Source organism: Entelurus aequoreus, linkage group LG05 (assembly GCF_033978785.1).
Source record: "Entelurus aequoreus isolate RoL-2023_Sb linkage group LG05, RoL_Eaeq_v1.1, whole genome shotgun sequence".
Lineage (NCBI taxonomy): Eukaryota > Metazoa > Chordata > Actinopteri > Syngnathiformes > Syngnathidae > Entelurus > Entelurus aequoreus.
Window position 1 is genome coordinate 79,848,575 of NC_084735.1, and position 22,205 is coordinate 79,870,779.

General features: G+C 36.7%; 1 protein-coding gene across 2 annotated transcripts in view; it reads right to left on the reverse strand.

Moving 5' to 3' along the window:
• Positions 1-1,677: 1,677 nt before the first annotated feature.
• The window catches only part of LOC133651091 (neural cell adhesion molecule 1-like), an 881,445-nt gene continuing 860,917 nt past the window's right edge, over positions 1,678-22,205 (reverse strand). For both annotated transcript variants that reach the window (XM_062049028.1, XM_062049029.1), the window contains 3 exons: positions 21,402-21,609; positions 14,893-15,009; positions 1,678-1,859 (listed from right to left, as the gene is read on the reverse strand). In XM_062049028.1, coding sequence (XP_061905012.1) covers positions 1,733-1,859; positions 14,893-15,009; positions 21,402-21,609 — 452 coding nt within the window. In that variant the 3' untranslated portion in view covers positions 1,678-1,732. The remainder of the gene's footprint in view (positions 1,860-14,892; positions 15,010-21,401; positions 21,610-22,205) is intronic.

Here is a 22,205-nt window from a genome sequence, read left to right on the forward strand (position 1 = left end):
ATGAGGAAAAAGCTTGCTTGCGAGTCAATTACTTTTGATATTCATGAACTAATAACTTCAAATATCACAAGAAAATTGTTACGAAAACAAATACAATTTCCAGACAAACAACGCTCGTTAAAATTTATGCTAGCATAAATTTGTGAAGTGTACTTTTGTGAAATTTACATTTACCGTGCTTTACATAATATCCTGATTCAATTCATGTAATTTAAACAAACTTTATTTTTTATTTTTTTAAAGTTCACTTTTTACAAATATTATTATTCTTTTAATTATGTTTTGTTTTATTCTGCTGCTTGTATGGCTTTTATTTGTTTAATTGTTGCTGTGCTTTTTTTCTGGGTCGAAATAATTAGTGACTATAGATAAAGAAATACGTTTTTCGAAAAACTTGCTGTAATATTATGTTATTTATATAAACATTTGACTTTATTTTTGGGAACATTTGACCTGCGATATCACAAATGTGTTCATGTAAAACGATGTGTTTATTCATGTAAAATCCCGACAACAGTACAATATTATGCCTTTATTCTGGTGTATATAAGACTTTTGTAAAGTTCGCAATTTTTTTTAAACTGTAACCTTATGTCGTTATTGCCCTAAAAATGTTACACGATTTAAGTTAAGATATTACAAAATGTCGTAATTTTACGACAATCTTACAGTGTTACGGAAAAAAAATCAGAATGTTACAAGCAAGAAGTCGTATTTTTACGAGCAGAAATTTGACATGGCTAAAGTTGTGATATTATGACTTTTCCCACGTAAGATCTTACGAGAAATGAGTTGTAGTGTAACAAAAGTAAAGTTTTAATTTTGCCAGAGAAACCCTTAAAATCGTGATATTATGAGGAAAAAGCTTGCTCGCGAGTCAATTACTTTTGATATTCATGAACTAATAACTGCAAAAATTGCTACGTAAACAAAGAAAATTCCCACACAAACGACGCTCGTTAACATTTTTGCTCGCATTACTTAACCCATATTTACCGTTATATACATAATATTCTGATTCAATTCATGTGATTTAAGCAAATTCAAGATGACTTTGATTTTTTTTTTAAAGTTTACTTTTTTGTCAGCTCCAATAGACATTTTTGCATAATTATTATTTTCGGGAGCATTTGACCTTTTTTCCGCTGCGATATCGCAAATTTGTTCACGTAAAAAAACGACGTGTTTATCAATGTGAAATCCTGACAACAGTACAATATTACACCGTTACTCTGGTGAAAATACGACTTTTGTGACATTCGTAATTTTGTAACCTTATGTCGTTATCGCCCTAAAAAATACGATTTCATCCTCGTACTCTCCGCGTTAACAATTTTAAATTACGACGTTATTCTCGTAAAAAAACACAACTATCACGCCGGTAACAATACGACTTATATTCCTGTAACGTTCCGAACTTTTCTCTGCCTCCTTTTCCGCGTGGCCCCTGGCATGTTTGGTGCACGAGTGGAGTCGTGTGTATCGGAAAGAGAACTAAGGCATGTGCATGAAAGTCTTTTTGTACATTTTGCTGGTCAGAAGACACATTTCTCTTTCTTTTTGTTTTCCCAGGGAATGGTGGCGTTTTTTTTTGTTTTTTTTTGTTTTTTTGACGTGCGAAATCGTGTTAAGGTTTCAGTGACTGTGACCCTTGAACCCACCATCCCTCCCCACCACCCCACCTCCCTTGTAGCCGACCCGAACCCGACCTTTTTCTTTTTTCTTGAGGTGATTACGCTTTGCTCTCGTTCCCGTTGGTCTGGGGCGCCTCGTTGGGGACCGTCTTCACCTCGGCCGTGGCGTTGTTGGCCTCGGTCTTGATGTCCGCCGCAGTCTTCACGTCCTCCTTCGTCTTCCCGCTGCCAGGACGGAACACAGGGACAGGTTCTGTTAGCCGTTTGGGAGGATCCCTTGTGTGGTGTTCGGGTCTGTGGGACCCGTTTTCATTTTTTATTAAAAGAAAAATGATACAATTAATTAATTTTGCAAACTGAGACTCACTGACTTTGGCTCATTTTCTGTGAAAAACATATATCAGAATACATATTTAATGACCACACCATACACCCCCCCTACACATCTCTATTACATATAAGAGGTCAGGGTCTAATAGAAGTGTGGAAATTGATGTTCTGTGTACCACACACACACGGCAGGCCTACACAGGAGGAGGACAGAGTGTAGGGACACAGAACATCAGAGGGTCAAATGTGCGAGAAAATGAGAGCAGACAGTGTTGACAAACAATGTTAGAACCTTGTGTGGGAACCGCAGGTGCAGAAAAAACACAAAAGAAGAATCCCTGTGGGGATGCAGAAACTGGCAGAGAAATTTTCCGTGCAACGTTCATATTGTTGTTACTCAGCCAGCGTCTGTGGGTCTGATGGACCCGTTGCATTTTGTGGCTTTTAATGCCTCACAACCAAACACTTGTATGTTAAAATACTAGGGATACATGCGTTAAAATGTAATATCGGAAATTATCGGTATCGTTTTTTTTATTATCGGTATCGTTTTTTAAAATTTTTTTTATTAAATCAACATAAAAAACACAAGATCCACTTACAATTAATGCACCAACCCAAAAAACCTCCCTCCTCATTCACACAAAAGGGTTGTTTCTTTCTGTTATTAATATTCTGGTTCCTACATTATATATCAATATATATCAATACAGTCTGCAAGGGATACAGTCCGTAAGCACACATGATTGTGCGTGCTGCTGGTCCATTAATAGTACTAACCTTTAACAGTTAATGTTACTCATTTTCATTAATTACTAGTTTCTATGTAACTGTTTTTATATTGTTTTACTTTCTTTTTTATTCAAGAAAATGTTTTTAATTTATTTATCTTATTTTATTTTATAATTTTTTTAAAAAAAGTACCTTATCTTCACCATACCTGGTTGTCCAAATTAGACATAATAATGTGTTAATTCCACGACTGTATATATCGGTTGATATCGGTATCGGTTGATATCGGTATCGGTAATTAAAGAGTTGGACAATATCGGAATATCGGATATAGGCAAAAAGCCATTATCGGACATCCCTATAAAATACTGAACAGAAAAGGTAAACATCGGTTATATGTTCCATTGAAAATATAGAACATTACACACGGCGCTCAAAAATCTATTAAAATGTTTTAGTACGACTTTGGTAAGCTATGAAGCCCCACCGCTTGATGGATTGTCGGCACATTAAACATAGGAGTATTATTATAGTGTGTGTATAAGGTAGTGAAGGGAAGTGAAGTGAATTATATTTATATAGCGCTTTTCTCTAGAGACTCAAAGCGCTTTACATAGTGAAACCCAATATCTAAGTTACATTTAAACCAGTGTGGGTGGCACTGGGAGCAGGTGGGTAAAGTGTCTTGCCCAAGGACACAACGGCAGTGACTAGGATGGCGGAAGCGGGGATCGAACCTGGAACCCTCAAGTTGCTGGCACGGCCGCTCTACCAACCGAGCTATACCGCCCCAAGACATATTACGACATATTATCTGCCGTTTTGTTTCGCAATATTATGAAAAGGCAACTTTTCTTACCTTCTGGTACCTGCTGAATCTGTATTTGGGATCTGCATAAATCCTGGAAAATTGCTCGCGTCCGCCTTTGTAGTTCGTGCCGACACCGTAGCCGATAAGCTTATTCTTTTTCTCTATCTTCTTGTTATGGGACATTCATGCTCCGATGTTGCCATTTCTAATATAAAGTAGTGTAAAGTTCTTACTTATATCTGTCAGTAAACTTTCCATGAATATGCTAAAACATACCGGTGTAGTGAGTTTACATTATTCACCCAAGGAACTTTAGTTACTAGAGAGTTCCGGTCGGACAGTTTTTCAGGGGACACATTTGTTGTTGTTTCCGGATGAAACAGAAGGTAAACATCTGTTCAGTATTTTAACATAAAAGGGTTTGATTGTGAGGCAATAAAAGCCACAAAATGCAACGGGTCCATCAGACCCACAAACGCTGGCTGAGTAACAACAATATGAACGTTACACAAGGGTTAAAGGGGTGAAAACACGATATTTTTGTAGGATTTCCCCCCTCTTCCTTCTTTTGAAAGTACATTTCACACATAACACGATCATGCCTGCCATCCCGAGGACACGCACGGCATAGCCAGAATGTCACAGAGACGCCTTCCAGCGACAATGGGCGGAGAGCCCGGCGTGGAAATGAGACGGCGGACAACAAAAGGACGGAGAAGACAAGAGAGGAGCCGACCTGCGCGACACTAACTACAACACGCCAGGGAGAGGATTACGAGCGGGTCTGGACGGACACAAAAGGAGGACACTCGAACGCCGCTGTGGTCGCCTCTAAAAATAACAGCTCACGACGGAGGATTAAAAGGAGGGAAAAAAAATGAGGTTGGCGGGTATTAATCCGACTAAAAATATCTTCAAAGGGATATTTGCCGTCTAAAAATATGTTCATTTAACGACAATTAAAGCATGAGTTATGGCCTCATTATGAGGTTATTTCATACACTCCAGGATCTACAAATTCAACCGAAAGCGTGTCAAGAATAACTAACAGTCAAAAAATCGTGTCTAGTCAGGAGTCATGTTATTATTGTTTTTTTTCTAAATGTAAAACACTTCCTTGTGGTCTACATAACATGTAATGGTAGTTCTTTGGTCAAAATGTTGCATAGATGATGTTTTACGGATCATCTTCAAGCCGCTTTCTGACAGTCGCTTCCGGATGCGCCGTTTTGTGGGCGGTCTTATTTACGTGGCTCACCTTCGGCCGCGTCTTCTCCCCGCCATCTTTGTTGTAGCGGTGTAGCGTGCAAGGACGGGAGTGGAAGAAGTGTGAAAAGATGGCGCTAACTGTTTTAACGACATTCAGACTTTACTTCAATCAATAACGGAGCGGCGTCTCCTCATCCGGAAACAACAACAAGGCCGGAAATGTGTCCCGTGAAAAACCGTCCGACCGGAACTCCCTAGTAACTAAAGATCCTTGGGTGAATAATGTGAACTCACTACACCGGTATGTTTTAGCGCTTTCATGGCGAGTTTACTGACAGATATAAGTAAGAACTTTACACTACTTTATATTAGAAATGGCAACATCGGAGGATGAATGTCCCATAACAAGAAGATAGAGAAAAAGAAGAAGCTTATCGACTACAAAAGCGGACTCACGCAATTTTTCAGGATTTATGCAGATCCCAAATACAGATCAGCAGGTACCAGAAGGTAAGAAAAGTTGCCTTTGCATAATATTGCGAAACAAAACGCCAGATGATATGTCTTACCTTATACACACACCATAATAATACTCGTATGTTTAATGCGCCGACAATCCATCAAGCAGTGTGGCTTCATAGCTTACCAAAGTCGTACTAAAACTTTTTTGATAGATTTTTGAGCGTCGTGTGTAATGTTCTATATTTTCAATGGAACATATAAAATGTTGGTGTTGATTACTTGAGTCATATTGCCATCATAGTGCAGTCTACACATGTCTCTTATGTTTGACTGCCATCTACTGGTCACACTTATCATTACACCATGTACCAAATAAAATTGCTTTGAGGTTGGTAATTATTCCAGAATTATTCCGTACATTAGGCGCACCGGGTTATAAGGCGCACTGTCGAGTTTTGAGAAAATGAAAAGTCTTACAGTCCGGAAAATACGGTACTCAAGAAGGAGAAAACACAAGATTTAGTCCTAGGCAACTTTCTGAATCCTAAATCTTAACATTACGAAAAAGATGTCTTACCGTATATTTACGACAACAATGTTTCGATGATTACAGCACAAGTTGTATTTTTCCACAAAAATGTCGTAAGACTTGTAACAGTACACCTTTAGCCTTTTACGTGGCGAAGGTACAGTACGACGTATTTTACGTAACATCCCGGTTTGTTTTTCGTAACATCGTAAAAGCTTCGACTTTTGAAGGCAGACAATTGAGGACAGACACAAAAGTCGACAACAAGAAGTGTGAATGTGAGGCTGGCGAGTCAGCGAGTGGAAGCAGCAGCTGGTTAATTGATGACACAAACACGTGGGGGTGGAGTTAGTGGAGGGGTGGAGTTAGTGGAAGGGTGGAGTTAGTGGAAGGGTGGAGTTAGTGGACGGCACGAGTGATGACGCTCGTACACCACTAGCATCCCCAGCGCTCAGACATCAATGCCTTAAAAGTACTCCTAAAGAAACATTTCCCCCGAAAAAGTGTTACAGAATTATAAAAATAGCACAACTAAAAAAAAATGTGTTAGCGTTGTCAACGGAAATTACGTTTCGGTAACATTTCTAAACGTAAGATACCTCGGAATTCCACTCAATTAACTATCAACCCCATTTTATTACTATTGATATATATATTTTTTTACTTATAACATCGGGTTTTTGTACAAAATCTGACCAAAGTCAGAAACAATGCTAAAGCTAACTATGGACGGCCTGAATTTAGAGGTTTTTTTTTAAAGTGTGTAAGGCGTATTATTTATTGTAAAGCTGATAACATTTTCGTGATAAATGGCGACCAAAAAAAGATCCAAAAATTAGCTTAGGACTCCCTGAATTTCAACGTTTAAATTGTTAGCACTTATTTTATTTTATGCAATTTTTTTTCAATACCAATTAAAATATGTCACTTTTTGTTTTTGTATTAAGTAGGAGTACATTTTCGTAAGAACCAAAAATGTAAGGCTAATAGCTAACTTAGAACTCCCCGAATTTCGATGTTGGATCCAAACCAGTGATTCTCAAACTGTGGCGCGTGGGCTCCATCTAGTGGTACGCCAAAGAATCACTTAATTAAACATTGTAATGACGCGTGTTACCATTATGTGCCCTATTTTGAGTATATCAGTGTTTTTCCTGTGTGTAGTGTTTTAGTTCCTGTCCTTGGCTTTTATTTTGGTGGTAGTGCTGGTAGCTGTGCGACTGGGGAGGCACAGCCACGTCCACCAAAATAAAAGCACAGGACACTACAAACAGGTAACAACACTAACATGCTCAAAATATGGCACAGCCTGGTGTAACAGCAATTTGATTCATTATTTAAATATAGTGTTTTATTTTCCAATATTCAAACACAGTGTGACTGTTCAAACTGCGTGTAATGTTACAGTGGGCCAAAATACTAAATATACTTGTTAAATCAAACCGCTGGCTTGTTTTTGATGAATACTTAGGCCTGCTACGCTACTGTATCTCAATGTTGGTTACTGTGGTGGTACTTGGAGAGCCAAGTGTTTTCTGAGGTGGTACTTGGTGGGAAAAAAAGTTAAAAGAACTACTGATATAAACTTGTAGATTGTTATGACGTATTAGTTTACGAAGTTTGACTTCTTTTTACTACCGTATTTTTCGGACTATAAGTGCAGGTGCGAATTATACTCAGGAGCGACTTATGTGTGAAATGATTAACACATTACCGTAAAATATCAAACAATATTATTTAGCTCATTCACGTAAGAGACTAGACGTATAAGATTTCATGGGATTTAGCGATTAGGAGTGACAGATTGTTTGGTAAACGTATAGCATGTTCTATATGTTATAGTTATTTGAATGACTCTTACCATAATATGTTACGTTAACATACCAGGCACGTTCTCAGTTGGTTATTTATGCCTCATATAACGTACACTTATTCAGCCTGTTGTTCACTATTCTTTATTTATTTTAAATTGCCTTTCAAATGTCTATTCTTGGTGTTGAGTTTTATCTAATAAATTTCCCCAAAAAATGCGACTTATACTCCAGTGCGACTTATATATGTTTTTTTCCTTCTTTATTATGCATTTTCGGCCGGTGCGACTTATACTCCGGGGCGACTTATACTCCGAAAAATACGGCAATTACTTTTTTTTGTACAAAATAATATACGCTAGATTCTCGGGCGAAACAACAAAAAAAAAGTGATGCTAAAGCTTGCTTAGGTACAGTCGCCTGGAATTGTATGGTTAGGTTAGAGCAGGGGTGTCAAATGTACGATGACTTTTGATGAGTTTGCTCAGTATAAAAATGAGCCATACATTTTTGAATGAAAGAAACTGCTGTTCTAAATGTGTCCACTAGATGTCGCAATAGAAATTCTTTGTATTTGTGTAGATGATGCTATATATGTACAAAAAAAAACAACAACAACATGATGTTAGTACATCAGTCAAAGAAAATGATCAAACTACATAAATAACATACCGTATTTTTCGGAGTATAAGTTGCTCCGGACAATAAGTCACACCGGCCGAAAATGCATAATAAAGAAGGAAAAAAAACTTATATAAGTCGCACTGGAGTATAAGTCGCATTTTTTGGGGAAATTTAAATGATAAAACCCAACACCAAGAATAGACATTTGAAAGGCAATTTCAAATAAATAAAGAATAGTGAACAACAGGCTGAATAAGTGTACGTTATATGAGGCATAAATAACCAACTGAGAACGTGCCTGGTATGTTAACGTAACATATTATGGTAAGAGTCATTCAAATAACTATAACATATAGAACATGCTATACGTTTACCAAACAATCTGTCACTCCTAATCGCTAAATCCCATGAAATCTTATACGTCTAGTCTCTTACGTGAATGAGCTAAATAATATTATTTGATATTTTACGGTAATGTGTTAATAATTTCACACATAAGTCGCTCCTGAGTATAAGTCGCACCCCCGGCCAAACTATGAAAAAAAATGCGACTTATAGTCCGAAAAATACGGTACTGTAATTTCATTTTGATATCATTTTGTTATCTTGATGGATTGAAAATGAACACCAATGAGTTGACTGATGAACATTTATTCAGAAAGTATAAATAACGACAAATAAAGGTACAATACTATTAACCGCAACATGTACACTACCGTTCAAAAGTTTGGGGTCACCCAAACAATTTTGTGGAATAGCCTTCATTTCTAAGAACAAGAATAGACTGTCGAGTTTCAGATGAAAGTTCTCTTTTTCTGGCCATTTTGAGCGTTTAATTGACCCCACAAATGTGATGCTCCAGAAACTCAATCTGCTCAAAGGAAGGTCAGTTTTGTAGCTTCTGTAACGAGCTAAACTGTTTTCAGATGTGTGAACATGATTGCACAAGGGTTTTCTAATCATCAATTAGCCTTCTGAGCCAATGAGCAAACACATTGTACCATTAGAACACTGGAGTGATAGTTGCTGGAAATGGGCCTCTATACACCTATGTAGATATTGCACCAAAAACCAGACATTTGCAGCTAGAATAGTCATTTTCCACATTAGCAATGTATAGAGTGTATTTCTTTAAAGTTAAGACTAGTTTAAAGTTATCTTCATTGAAAAGTACAGTGCTTTTCCTTCAAAAATAAGGACATTTCAATGTGACCCCAAACTTTTGAACGGTAGTGTAAGTGTAAAGAAAACCCCAGCAACATTTTCAGAATGTGCTTATTTTTAAACAAAGAAAACAATCTGAAGTTGTCTTTATTTTTAAGTTATCGTGCCGTGATTTTACCAGTCTGGCCCACTTGGGAGTAGATTTTTCTCCACGTGGCCCCCGATCTAAAAATGAGTTTGACACCCCTGGGTTAGAGGTTATTCTTCGTAGTATGACATTTTTGTAACGTTTTTTTTTACGCTAAAAACTGGCTAGATTTGAGAAACAGGATCCAGAAAGTGATACTGGGACTCTCCAAGGATGGTGTGAAATGTCGGTGATGGTGAAAGAAAATGAGGGTAAATGTTCCTTTAAGGCGCAGTGAGGAGGGCGTACACAAAAGTGGCGATGGTGGGAGTGCAAATATTCATACTCATTTTGGACTGGCGTGCTTGCGGTGCTGGACTCTGTGCCGGGGGGGTGGTCCTGGGTCGGGCCGTCGACTTGCGAGTCCTGACCCGGGGGGCTGGCGGAAGCCTCGGAGGGAGCGGTGGGGGGAGGAGCTTTGGGGGCGTCGCTCAGGTCCACCAGCGGCCCCACGTTGGGTCGGCGCTCCCCCGACTCGGCCGAGGGGCTGTTTTTCGGGGGGCAGGCTTGGGTCGCCGGGCTGCGGTGCGCCGCGACGGAATTAGTAGCAGCATCGGAATGGAGCTGGTTTGCGTCTGTGGAGGCGGCGGCGGCGGGCCTGTTTTTTTTGTGTTTTTTTTTTGGGGTGAGGATAAGGGTGGGTGGACGGGTGAGGGGCGGCGGCACCGGCAGAAATGTGAAGGGAGGAACAGAAAAAAAGGGGGTAGTGGAGGAAGGGAGGCAGAGTGAGCGCTACTCAAACAAAACAAGCTACACAATGTCAGCAACACAATTGTTAAGAACAACACGACTGTCAATCAACAATAGAAGGCGGGACTTAGAGCAACTTTGGTTTCGCTGCTGCTCACTGCTCCCCTCACCTCCCAGGGGGTGATCAAGGGTGATGGGTCAAATGCAGGGAATAATTTCGCCACACCTAGTGTGTGTGTGACAATCATTGTCACTTTAACTTCTACATTTGTGTTTGTACAATTATATCATACATATTCCATGTTAATGTTTCCAATGTAATGCTTTTTTATCACCACTAGAGGGAGCCAGCGTGCCATCACTTTGACAATCAATGCAGGATAAAGTGTGCAATGTGGACCTTCCATCCATCCATCCATCCATCCATTTTATACCGCTTGTCCCTTTTAGGGGGGTGCTGGAGCCTATCTCAGCTGCACATGGGCGGAAGGCGGGGTACACCCTGGACAAGTCGCCACCTCATCGCAGGGCCAACGCAGATAGACAGACAACATTCACACACTAGGGCCAATTTAGTGTTGCCAATCAGCCTATCATGGTAATAATTAGGGATGTCCGATAATGGCTTTTTGCCGATATCCGATATGCCGATATTGTCCAATTCTTTAATTACCTATGCCGATATCAACCGATACCGATATCAACCGATATATACAGTCGTGGACTTAACACATTATTATGCCTAATTTGGACAACCAGGTATGGTGAAGATAAGGTACTTTTTAAAAAAATTAATCAAATAAAATAAGATAAATAAATTAGAAACATTTTCTTGAATAAAAAAGAAAGTAAAACAATATAAAAACAGTTACATAGAAACTAGTAATTAATGAAAATTTGTAAAATTAACTGTTAAAGGTTAGTATTATTAGTGGACCAGCAGCACGCACAATCATGTGTGCTTACGGACTGTATCCCTTGCAGACTGTATTGATATATATTGATATATAATGTAGGAACCAGAATATTAATAACAGAAAGAAACAACCCTTTTGTGTGAATGAGTGTAAATGGGGGAGGGAGGTTTTTTGGGTTGGTGCACTAATTGTAAGTGTATCTTGTGTTTTTTATGTGGATTTAATAAAAAAAAACAAAAAAAAAAACAACAACAAAAAATGATACTGATAATACAAAAACCGATACCGATAATTTCCGATATTACATTTTAACGCATTTATCGGCCGATAATATCGGCAGACCGATATTATCGGACATCTCTAGTAATAATATACATTATTTTTGTACTAGCAAAAATGGCCAGTTGTTACAACAATTCACTGGTGCAGGGCAGTAAAAGGTCTCATCCATTTTAAACACCTTCTCCTAAAAAAAAAAAAAGAAGCTAACATTAAAAGAGGAAGTATTTCTGATCCAAGAGCATTTCATTAAAAATCTTCAATCAGGAATTAAAAAAAATGTATTCTACCATTATTGTAAAAATGTATTGGTACATTTTAAACCCTCAAGAATAAACGCAGTTAAGCGAGTTGTAAAGTACTAATAAATATGACTAAATGTTGCAATGTGGACCTTAATATACTAAAAGGCCCATTAACATTCACTCTAAAATGTTTTTTTTTAAAGCTCAACTTTTTGTGATTAGGTTCCGCTAATGATGAGTATTTTCCCGGAAAATGTTCAAAATGAACCCACAATTATTATTATTATTATTTTTTATAAAATCCTTTTTATCCCTGAAAGATGAAAAATCCCTTAAAAAAATGTTATGCTGGCCTTTTATTAATTTATTTTTTTGCTGCAGGTGTTACATATACTGTAATATTGTACATGGTGATTGGGATTTGTTATATATTTTATATTTTGTATATATATATATATTATTATATAAGTCTAAGTCTAAGTCTATATTATGTAAAAATATAATATAATATAATATTATAATATACATTATTATATTGTAGCGGTTGCTTTAAGGCAGGGGTGTCCAAAGTGCAGCCCGGGGGCCATTTGCGTCCAGCAGCTAATTGTTTACCGGCCCGCCACACATTCTGGAAATACTATTGTAAAAATAAAAAAGAACATTAAAAAAAGTGAAATGAAGTGAAATCTAACAAGAAAAAGTTGCAATGTTGACACAAAAGCTGCCATGCAGGCTGTTTTTTTTTCTTTTGTCTTTCTTTCATTTTTCTTTTTTTGCCATTGCTCAAAAAAAAAAAAAAAACAATGACAAAAAATCCATGTTATAACGAATTATTTTCAGGGCTCCAATTACTTCAAATATTTCACTTTAAAATGTTTTATGTGGTAAATATTGCATACATTGTGTAGTAGCCATATAAAAACATCAACGTTTTCTTTGACAAAATCGCATTAAACAAACAAAATAATAGTTCCAGCATAAAATCGACAGATATATCTGAAGTTGATCTCGTAACTTAAGTGTTGAAAGTAAAAGAAAAACCTAATAAAAATGTATCACTTTATGAGCGGGGCACCTTTTGGATCCCAAATATATTTAGTGATTTTTTATTTATCTTTTCACTGTGATTACTCAAAAATATGAAAGAATTAAAATCAATGGTGTCCTGCATTATTGATCTTTTAGGGCTCTAATGACTAAATACTGCATATTTCAGTTTTACTATAAAAAATCAAAGTTGTTTTTGACAGAAAAGCCATAAAACATTTTTTTTTATTTGTATTACTTTATATTAACTTAAAGTTGATATAGAGATTTACTGTAAGCGTTAAATAATTTAAAAAAAATGATTATCTGACTTATTTTTTACATTTTAATGACTGAGACTAGATATGTCCGATAATATCGGTCTGCCAATATTATCGGCCGATAAATGCGTTAAAATGTAATATCGGAAATTATCGGTATCGTTTTTTTTTATTATCAGTATCGTTTTTTTTTTTTATTATTATTATTTTTTTATTAAATCCACATAAAAAACACAAGATACACTTACAATTAGTGCACCAACCCAAAAAAACTCTCTCCCCCATTTACACTCATTCACACAAAAGGGTTGTTTCTTTGTGTTATTAATATTCTGGTTCCTACATTATATATCAATATATATCAATACAGTCTGCAAGGGATACAGTCCGTAAGCACACATGATTGTGCGTGCTGCTGGTCCACTAATAGTACTAACCTTTAACAGTTAATTTTACAAATTTTCATTAATTACTAGTTTCTATGTAACTGTTTTTATATTGTTTTACTTTCTTTTTTATTCAAGAAAATGTTTTTAATTTAGTTATCTTATTTTATTTGATTCATTTTTTTAAAAAGTACCTTATCTTCACCATACCTGGTTGTCCAAATTAGGCATAATAATGTGTTAATTCCACGACTGTATATATCAGTTGATATCGGTATCGGTAATTAAAGAGTTGGACAATATCGGCATATCGGATATCGGCAAAAAGCCATTATCGGACATCCCTAACTGAGACCCTTTATGGTCCCCCGGACCCTTAAAGGTAAAATAATTAGCATATATTTTGTTATGGTTTGAAAATGAAAAATATCAAAATGGCCCCCACATGCTTTAATTTTTACGTGTGCGGCACTCAGTGGAAAAAGTTTGGACACCCCTGCTTTCAGGACATAATTCACCACACCCGTGGAGAATTATGAATTACCACCTGATGACTTTGTCGTCATTATTCACTGTCATTGTTCCATTGTGCACATAACAATGTTGTTGTTGTTTCGCATTCATATATGCAGTTAAGAGTGAGTAATTCGGTAAGTGACAGTCAGGCGATTTACCCAAAGGTGGGGGTTTGTTGCGACCACCATTTTGAGTGGCTTGATGTAAGAAGTCTTTAGTCTTGTCTCTTTTTTGTGTGTGTGTCAAAGATACTTCAAGTTGTCTTGTTTTCGCGTTACAAGCGCAAGAATATATTATATACTGTATATCCATCCATTTTCTACCGCTTGTCCCTTTTTGGGGTGGCGGGGGGATGCTGGAGCCTATCTCAGCTGCATTCGGGCGGAAGGCGGGGTACACCCTGGACAAGTGGCCACCTCATCGCAGGGCCAACACAGATAGACAGACAACATTCACACTCACATTCACACACTAGGGCCAATTTAGTGTTGCCAATCAACCTATGCATGTTTTTACTGTATATATAACATGCAAATATTACATATATGTTATATTTTATACTGTAAAATGCATATATAGCATTGTTAGTGATCAGTAAAATGAAAACTTTTTTTTTTTTTTTCAAGCTATTTGTGTCATGAACGCTCATGAGAGGTTGATTAATGATTCTTGTTCCTGTGTTATTGGTATCACTTCCTGTCCAGCGCTCTTATTTCTTTGTTCCACTTCCTTTCCAGCCATTTGACCTCTGGCTTGAGGGACGATTCTCCACACCTGCTCCTGCGCAGTGATTAAGTGGCACACCTGTCCTCAACCACTAATTAGGAGGGTTTATCTACCAGCCTCGCCTTCTTAGCAATGTGGGTTCATTGTTGTATGATAATGGTGCCTTTATTATGTTTTGCCTTGCCTTGCTTTTGTTTTTCTGCTCACCTGTGAACTACTGGCCTCATTTGTGTCCCTAATATAAAAAAATGCCGCTTTACTTGCACGTCACCTGCCGTCTCTGCATCTTGGGGTCATGCCAACAGCCAGCATTAAAGAAGACATGTCACTCACTCCGGTTCTGTCAGAGGCGTGGTCTCGTTGGGCTCGGTGGGTCCAACTCCTTCCTGGTTCTTGGTTTGCTCCTCTTCGGTTCTCACCTCCACAATGGGCTCCTTGGACTCATCCTTCCTGTTGGCAGGAGACAAACTCAGCAACCAATTGGGCGCCAATGATGAAGAAAGTTTTTCTTGAATGATTTTTTTAATGCACTGATACTGAAAACGAACATGATATGTAAAGCGTTATAAATAGTAGATAAAGAGAATGGGCAAAGAAGTACATTATTGCTTTGTAATGAAACAGCGACCCCGAACGGGACAAGCAGTAGAAAATTGATGGATGGATGGATGAAACAGTTTGTGATGCATGAAGTGTAGAGATGTCCGATAATATCGATCTGCCGATATTATCGGCCGATAAATGCGTTAAAATGTAATATCGGAAATTATCGGTATCAGTTTTTTTTATTATCAGTATCGTTTTTTTTGTTTTTTTGTTTTTTGTTTTTTTTGTTTTTTTAATTAAATCCACATAAAAAAAACACAAGATACACTTACAATTCGTGCACCAACCCACCCCATTTACACTCATTCACACTCATTCACACAAAAGGGTTGTTTCTTTCTGTTATTAATAATCTGGTTCCTACATTATATATCAATATATATCAATACAGTCTGCAAGGGATACAGTCCGTAAGCACACATGATTGTGCGTGCTGCTGGTCCACTAATAATACTAACCTTTAACAGTTAATTTTACAAATTTTTATTAATTACTAGTTTCTATGTAACTGTTTTTATATTGTTTTACTTTCTTTTTTATTCAAGAAAATGTTTTTAATTTATTTATCTTATTTTATTTGATTCATTTTTTAAAAAAGTACCTTATCTTCACCATACCTGGTTGTCCAAATTAGGCATAATAATGTGTTAATTCCACGACTGTATATATCGGTTGATATCGGTATCGGTTGATATCGGTATCGGTTGATATCGGTATCGGTAATTAAAGAGTTGGATAATATCGGCATATCGGATATCGGCAAAAAGCCATTATCGGACATCCCTAATGAAGTGTAAAAGTGACAGTATGTGGCAAGTTAAAAAGAGAATATTTCATTATATATATGTATTATATTAGAGTTGAATCGGTACTATACAGCTTTTGAAAAATACCTGTACTCCCCCCCCCCCCCCCCCCCCCCCCCATTGACATGTGTGCCGCGGTGACAATGCTGTGTTCGTCAACACACGCACTTGCAAGCAGAAACAGTGTGAAGACAGAAGAGGGAGAGTGGACGTATTTTGGCTTTAAACATGACAAAATACAGCAGGTGGCGCTATAAACACTGAAACACTGAAACGAAATCTTTTATAATTTTTTTCATTTTTATTATGTTTATAAACTCAGGAAATATGTCCCTGGACACATGAGAATTTTAAATATGTATGATCTTGTAACTATTTGGTATCGGATCGATACCCCAATTTGTGGTATCACCCAAAACTAATGTAAAGTATCCAAACAACAGAAGGATAATTGTTTATTACATTTTAACAGAAGTGTAGTTAGAACGTGTTAAAGGAGCCATATGTAATAATTTCATGTCAAGTCATCATTAAATGGCATTAATAAATCGTGTTCTTTTCTAATACCTTTACAACTGATCACAGTGGCCTAGTGGTTAGAGCAGGGGTCACCAACCTTTTTGAAACCAAGGGCTACTTCTTGGGTACTGATTAATGCGAAGGGCTACTAGTTAGATACACACTTAAATAAATTGCCAGAAGAAGCCAATTTGCTCAATTTACCTTTAACTCTGTTATTATTAATAATTAATGATATGCAAAGTAATTCATGATTTGTTAAAACATTTTAGTGGCTAGCTAGTTAAAATGGGATATTGTGATTTCACAAGACTGTCTTAGAAGTGATCATTTGAAAATGTTCAATTTGAAAAATGTGCACTTGGAGAAAATATAAAAATAAAGTGTTGCATATTGATATTTATCTGTTTCTATATATATTTATTGTGAGGAATCATTAAGATGATCAGTGTTTCCACAAACATAAATATCATTAATTATTAATAATAACAGAGTTAAAGGTAAATTGAGCAAATTGGCTACTTCTGGCAATTTATTTAAGTGTGTATCTAACTCAGGGGTCACCAACCTTTTTGAAACCAAGGGCTACTTCTTGGGTACTGATTACTGCGAAGGGCTACTAGTTAGATACACACTTAAATAAATTGCCAGAAGAAGCCAATTTGCTCAATTTACCTTTAACTCTGTTATTATTAATAATTAATGATATTTGTGTTTGTGGAAACACTGATCATCTTAATGATTCCTCACAATAAATATATATAGAAACAGATAAATATCAATATGCAACACTTTATTTTTATATTTTCTCCAAGTGCACATTTTTCAAATTGAACATTTTCAAATGATCACTTCTAAGACAGTCTTGTGAAATCACAATATCCCATTTTAACTAGCTAGCCACTAACATTTTTTAACAAATCATGAATTACTTTGCACCATGTTTGTACAAATAATAACTCATGTAAAATACAAAAGTAAACTCTCAAATTTTTAAATCATGTCACACTTTGAACTGGACACCAAATCTGTTATCTGTTTCTTTGTCAGTTAGTGGGAAGCCTGGCATTGCATGCTGTTAACTAGTGTGTTGTACTCTGGTGTGTAACTTGACACTGCAACTCTGAGTGAGTCTTGCAGATGTGCATCAGTGAGGCGTGTTCTGTGTTTGTTCTTGATGAAGTTCATGTCAGAAAAGGCTGATTCACAAAGATAAGATTTTTCCTCATTGTTTGCGGAACCTTCTTAATCTTTTGGACATATTTTCACAGCAATCTGGCCTTAAGCTTAATTATGATAAATGTAAAATGTTAAGGATCGGAAATCTAAAGGGAACGTCCTTTCGAATGCAATGCAAAGTGCCTGTTTTGTGGACAGATGGACCAGTTAACATACTTACTGTTGTTGTCCCAGAAAATCTGGAAGATCTAGGCTCAGTAAATTATGATAATCGACTAAGAAAGCTGGACAAAATTATGCAATTATGGAAAGGGAAATCCCTAACCTTGTATGGTAAAATGTCTATTGCCAACTTGTTAATTATTCCTCAATTTATTTATTTGTTTTTGTCATTACCAGCTCCATCAAAAAACTAAGATTTATGAGCGGAGGGTCTTCGATTTTGTCTGGAACGGCAAACCAGAAAAGATTAAAAGAAAGGTTTTGTACAAAGAGTATGAATATGGGGGCCTGAAACTTCTCAACCTTGAAGCTATGTGTCTGTCTTTAAAAGCATCAATTGTTCCAAAGATGTATTTAAACATTGAGTGGTACACAAATGTCCTGTTGGACAAAAGACATGTACTGTATCAAAAGAAATTGTATCCTTTTTTACAAGGGATCCCCTCCCAGAGAGTCTGCTGGGAAACATGGCGGGGTTCATAAAGGAAACAATCCACTCATAGTGGTGTTTTCAATTTTATGTGCCAGAAAAAAGAGACGATATTTTGCAGCAGTTAATATGGATGAACTCTAATATTGTAATAGATGGAAAGCCTTTCTTTTGGAAAAATATGTTTGAAAGAGGAATCATTTTTGTCAATGATATTATCAATGAGAATGGTAAAATTATGAAGTTTGATGAATTTAGAGCTATGTATGGTGATGCTTGCTCAAGCTTTTCATTTTATCAACTAACTGGAGTAATTGGGAAAAGATGGAAACAAATAATTAATTATGGAACTACTAAATTATTAGTTTGTAAACCTCTAATAAGAAATTCTAGTTGGCAAAAAGGAACTAAAATAAATAGAAAAATATATAATTTTTATTTAATAAAGAATTCTTTGAAGGCTGCCTCATACAACACATATGGAAAGTAGGAGGACTTTTTTGACTGCCCGTTGCCATGGGATGCAATATTCAAACTAATCTATAAAACCACTATCGATGTGCAAAATCGTTATTTTCAAATTAAAATTATTTATAACTTCTTACCCACAGGGAAAATGTTAAAATTATGGAATATGACAGAGTCAGATGATTGCCAATTTTGTTGTCAGGAGCCTGAATCCACCCTGCATTTGTTTTGGTATTGTCATATTGTGTCTTTGTTTTGGGTGGACGTTGAAAAAATGTGTTTAAGGATTGGTTTGTTTATGAAGCTTAATGTGGTTTCTGTTATTTTAGGAGAGTTCATTGACAATCATGATTTAGTCAATTTAATTATAGTACTCGGTAAAATGTTTATTTTTAAGGCCAAAAACAGATATTCACTTAGTATTACTTTCTTTAAAACATTTATTCAGTATTTTCTAACTTTAGAAAGTTACATGGTTGAAAACGATAATGATGGCAAAAAACATTAAAAAAAAGATGAGAAGTCCTCAAAGGCTTATTTTGAAAGTATAATTATGTTTATAGATTATATGATATCTGTTGTTGTGTTCCCTAATTTGAGTGACCTGGACATAATCTGGACTGTACATAAATGCTTATTTTGAAAATGTAATTTTGTTTATAAATTATATGCAATCTGTTGTGTTCCCTAATTTGTTTCTGTGTACATGAATGAAGGTGTGTGTTGCTGAGTCCGACTTGGACATTATCTGGACTGGGCCTGGTTTAAAAAACCCTTTAAACAAATCTAATTTCATTGGCAACCTGGTCTGTTGAAGATAAGGCCCTTTTTTTTAAAAATAAAATAAAATAAGATAAATAAATAAAAAACATTTTCTTGGATAAAAAAGAAAGTAAAACAATATAAAAATAATTACATAAAAAATAGTAATTAATGAAAATGTTAGTGGACCAGCAGCCTATACAATCATGTGTGCTTCAGGGACTGTGTCCCTTGCAGATGTGTTGTCTATGTTGTGGGAACCAGAATATTGGTAGCAGAAAGAAATAACCCCTTTTGTGTGAGTGGGTGTGGATGAGTGTGCATGGGGGAGGTTGTTTGGGTTGATGCACTGATTGAAAGTGTATCTTGTGTTTTTTATATGTAGATTAAATTAAAAAAAAAAAAAATAATAATTTTTTTAAAAATTGTTTTTATTTATTTTTATTTTTATTTTTTTATTTTTTATTTTTTTAGAACAGGCCCGCGGGCGACTCATCTGGTCCTTACGGGCGACCTGGTGCCCGCCGGCACCGCGTTGGTGACCCCTGGGTTAGAGTATCCGCCCTGAGATCGGTAGGTCGTGAGTTCAAACCCCGGCCGAGTCATACCAAAGACTATAAAAATGGGACCCATTACCTCCCTGCTTGGCACTCAGCATCAAGGGTTGGAATTGGGGGTTAAATCACCAAAAATGATTCCCGGGCACGGCCACCCCTGCTGCTCACTGCTCCCCTCACCTCCCAGGGGGTGATCAAGGGTGATTGGTCAAATGCAGAGAATAATTTTGCCACACCTAGTGTGTGTGTGACAATCATTGGCACTTTAACTTTAACTTAACTAGTCCAGCCGGCTCATTTCAAAATTAGATTTACAGCCCCGAAATCTTGTTAGTGTTTTCATTTTGATGCCCCGCCCTCCATCATTTTACCAATTAAAAAGTCCTTGAGTGTGTCACACCCAGGTTTATAAGGTGCTATATTTTCAAACTTTTGAAAGTTGTATGTAGCATAGCGTTAGCTAATTAGCGCTCTTACTTTGGAAAGCCGAGAGCAAACCCCGCTTCAAAAAGCTGTGCACTGCAAAACATGCTCCTTGTAGCTACGAAACCGAGTTCCACATTTTAACCAAAAAAATAAATAAATAAAAATCAGCATAAATTGTTTTATTCCTGTTTTTTTCGGTGACTAAAGTGTTTTAAATATTGCCCTCCTGAGTTAATGTTGCTGATAAATTTGAATTCATTATTATTTACTGAGTTTATTTAATCTTATTTTTCAGTATAAAAAAAAATTAAATAATAATAATAGATTTTATTTGTAAAAAGCACTCTACATTGAGCTACAGCGTATCAAAATAAAAAGACAATAAAAAAAATAAAAAAATAAAAACTAGAACAGTCAAATAGCTAAAACTAGTATGCATATATCTAAAGAAAAGGCCTTTCCAAAAAGAAGGGTTTTTAAGCCTTTTTTAAAAGCATCCACAGTCTGTGGTGCCCTCAGGTGGTCAGGGAGAGCGTTCCACAGACTGGTCGGAGTCGCTGGGGAGAGGGAAGTCTGGGCTTCTCTGCTTAGGCTGCTGCCCCCGCGACCCAACCTCGAATACGCGGAAAAAGTCGGAAACATTTTTTTATTGTTTAAATAGGGATTTCTTTGGAAATTTCAGGCAAAAATTTATTTTAATAAGGTCATTATTTGTGGTAAATTGAGCTTTAGTTCTTTCTCTTGTTTTCTTTAATGGTAATAGGGATACAATGTTATGCAGAGGTGTACTTATAACAATTTTATAGACAAATTATACCAGATTATTAACAACAAGTAACTGAAAAAAAGTGAGAATCACTGTCTTACGTGAAGGCCGCCTTGCCCTCCTCGATGTCCTTGCCCTTGGCGCCCGGCCCGGCTTTCCCGCAGACGTTGACGGCGATGCACATGAGGAGTCCGCACTTGTTGAGGAAGAAACACGTCACGTCCACGGCAATCAGGAGCAGGAAGAAGACCACCATGAGGATGCCCACTATGGCGCCCGTGCTCAGGCCCGAGCCGCCGCCCGACGCGCCTGCCAAGTGGAGGAGCGGGTGGAGAAAAGCAAATGTGATGATGGCCCGGGGATGCTAACAGGCTAACGTGCTAATTGAAAAGGCCCTACAAGGAATACATATGAATAGTAAATCTAAAATGGTGAAATTGTTTTTCTAAAATAGGATATTTGCATGTATCTGGATTATAAACAACGTAATCTACAAATGATTAACAAATTGTGGCACAAAGAAAGAAAAAATGGAGATGGATGCTTTTCCATAAAAACAAAACAAAAATTATGAATAACATTTTTTTTGATTGAGAGAAGTTTATTGAAATCTTAAAGAATTAGTCATGTAATGCTTGAAAAAGGCAAATGGATGGCACAAATTAATTTCCTTTGTGGCCCATTAAATATTCATCACATTTGATACATTCACTAATAAAAGATATATAACCTGTAACATGTACATAAAAAATCAAGTTAAAATATCAATATTGATATTGATATTGAACCCACACAGTGGCCTAGTGGTTAGAGTGTCCGCCCTGAGATCGGCAGGTTGGGAGTTCAAACCGAGTCATACCAAAGACTATAACAATTACCTCCCTGCTTGGCACTCAGCATCAAGG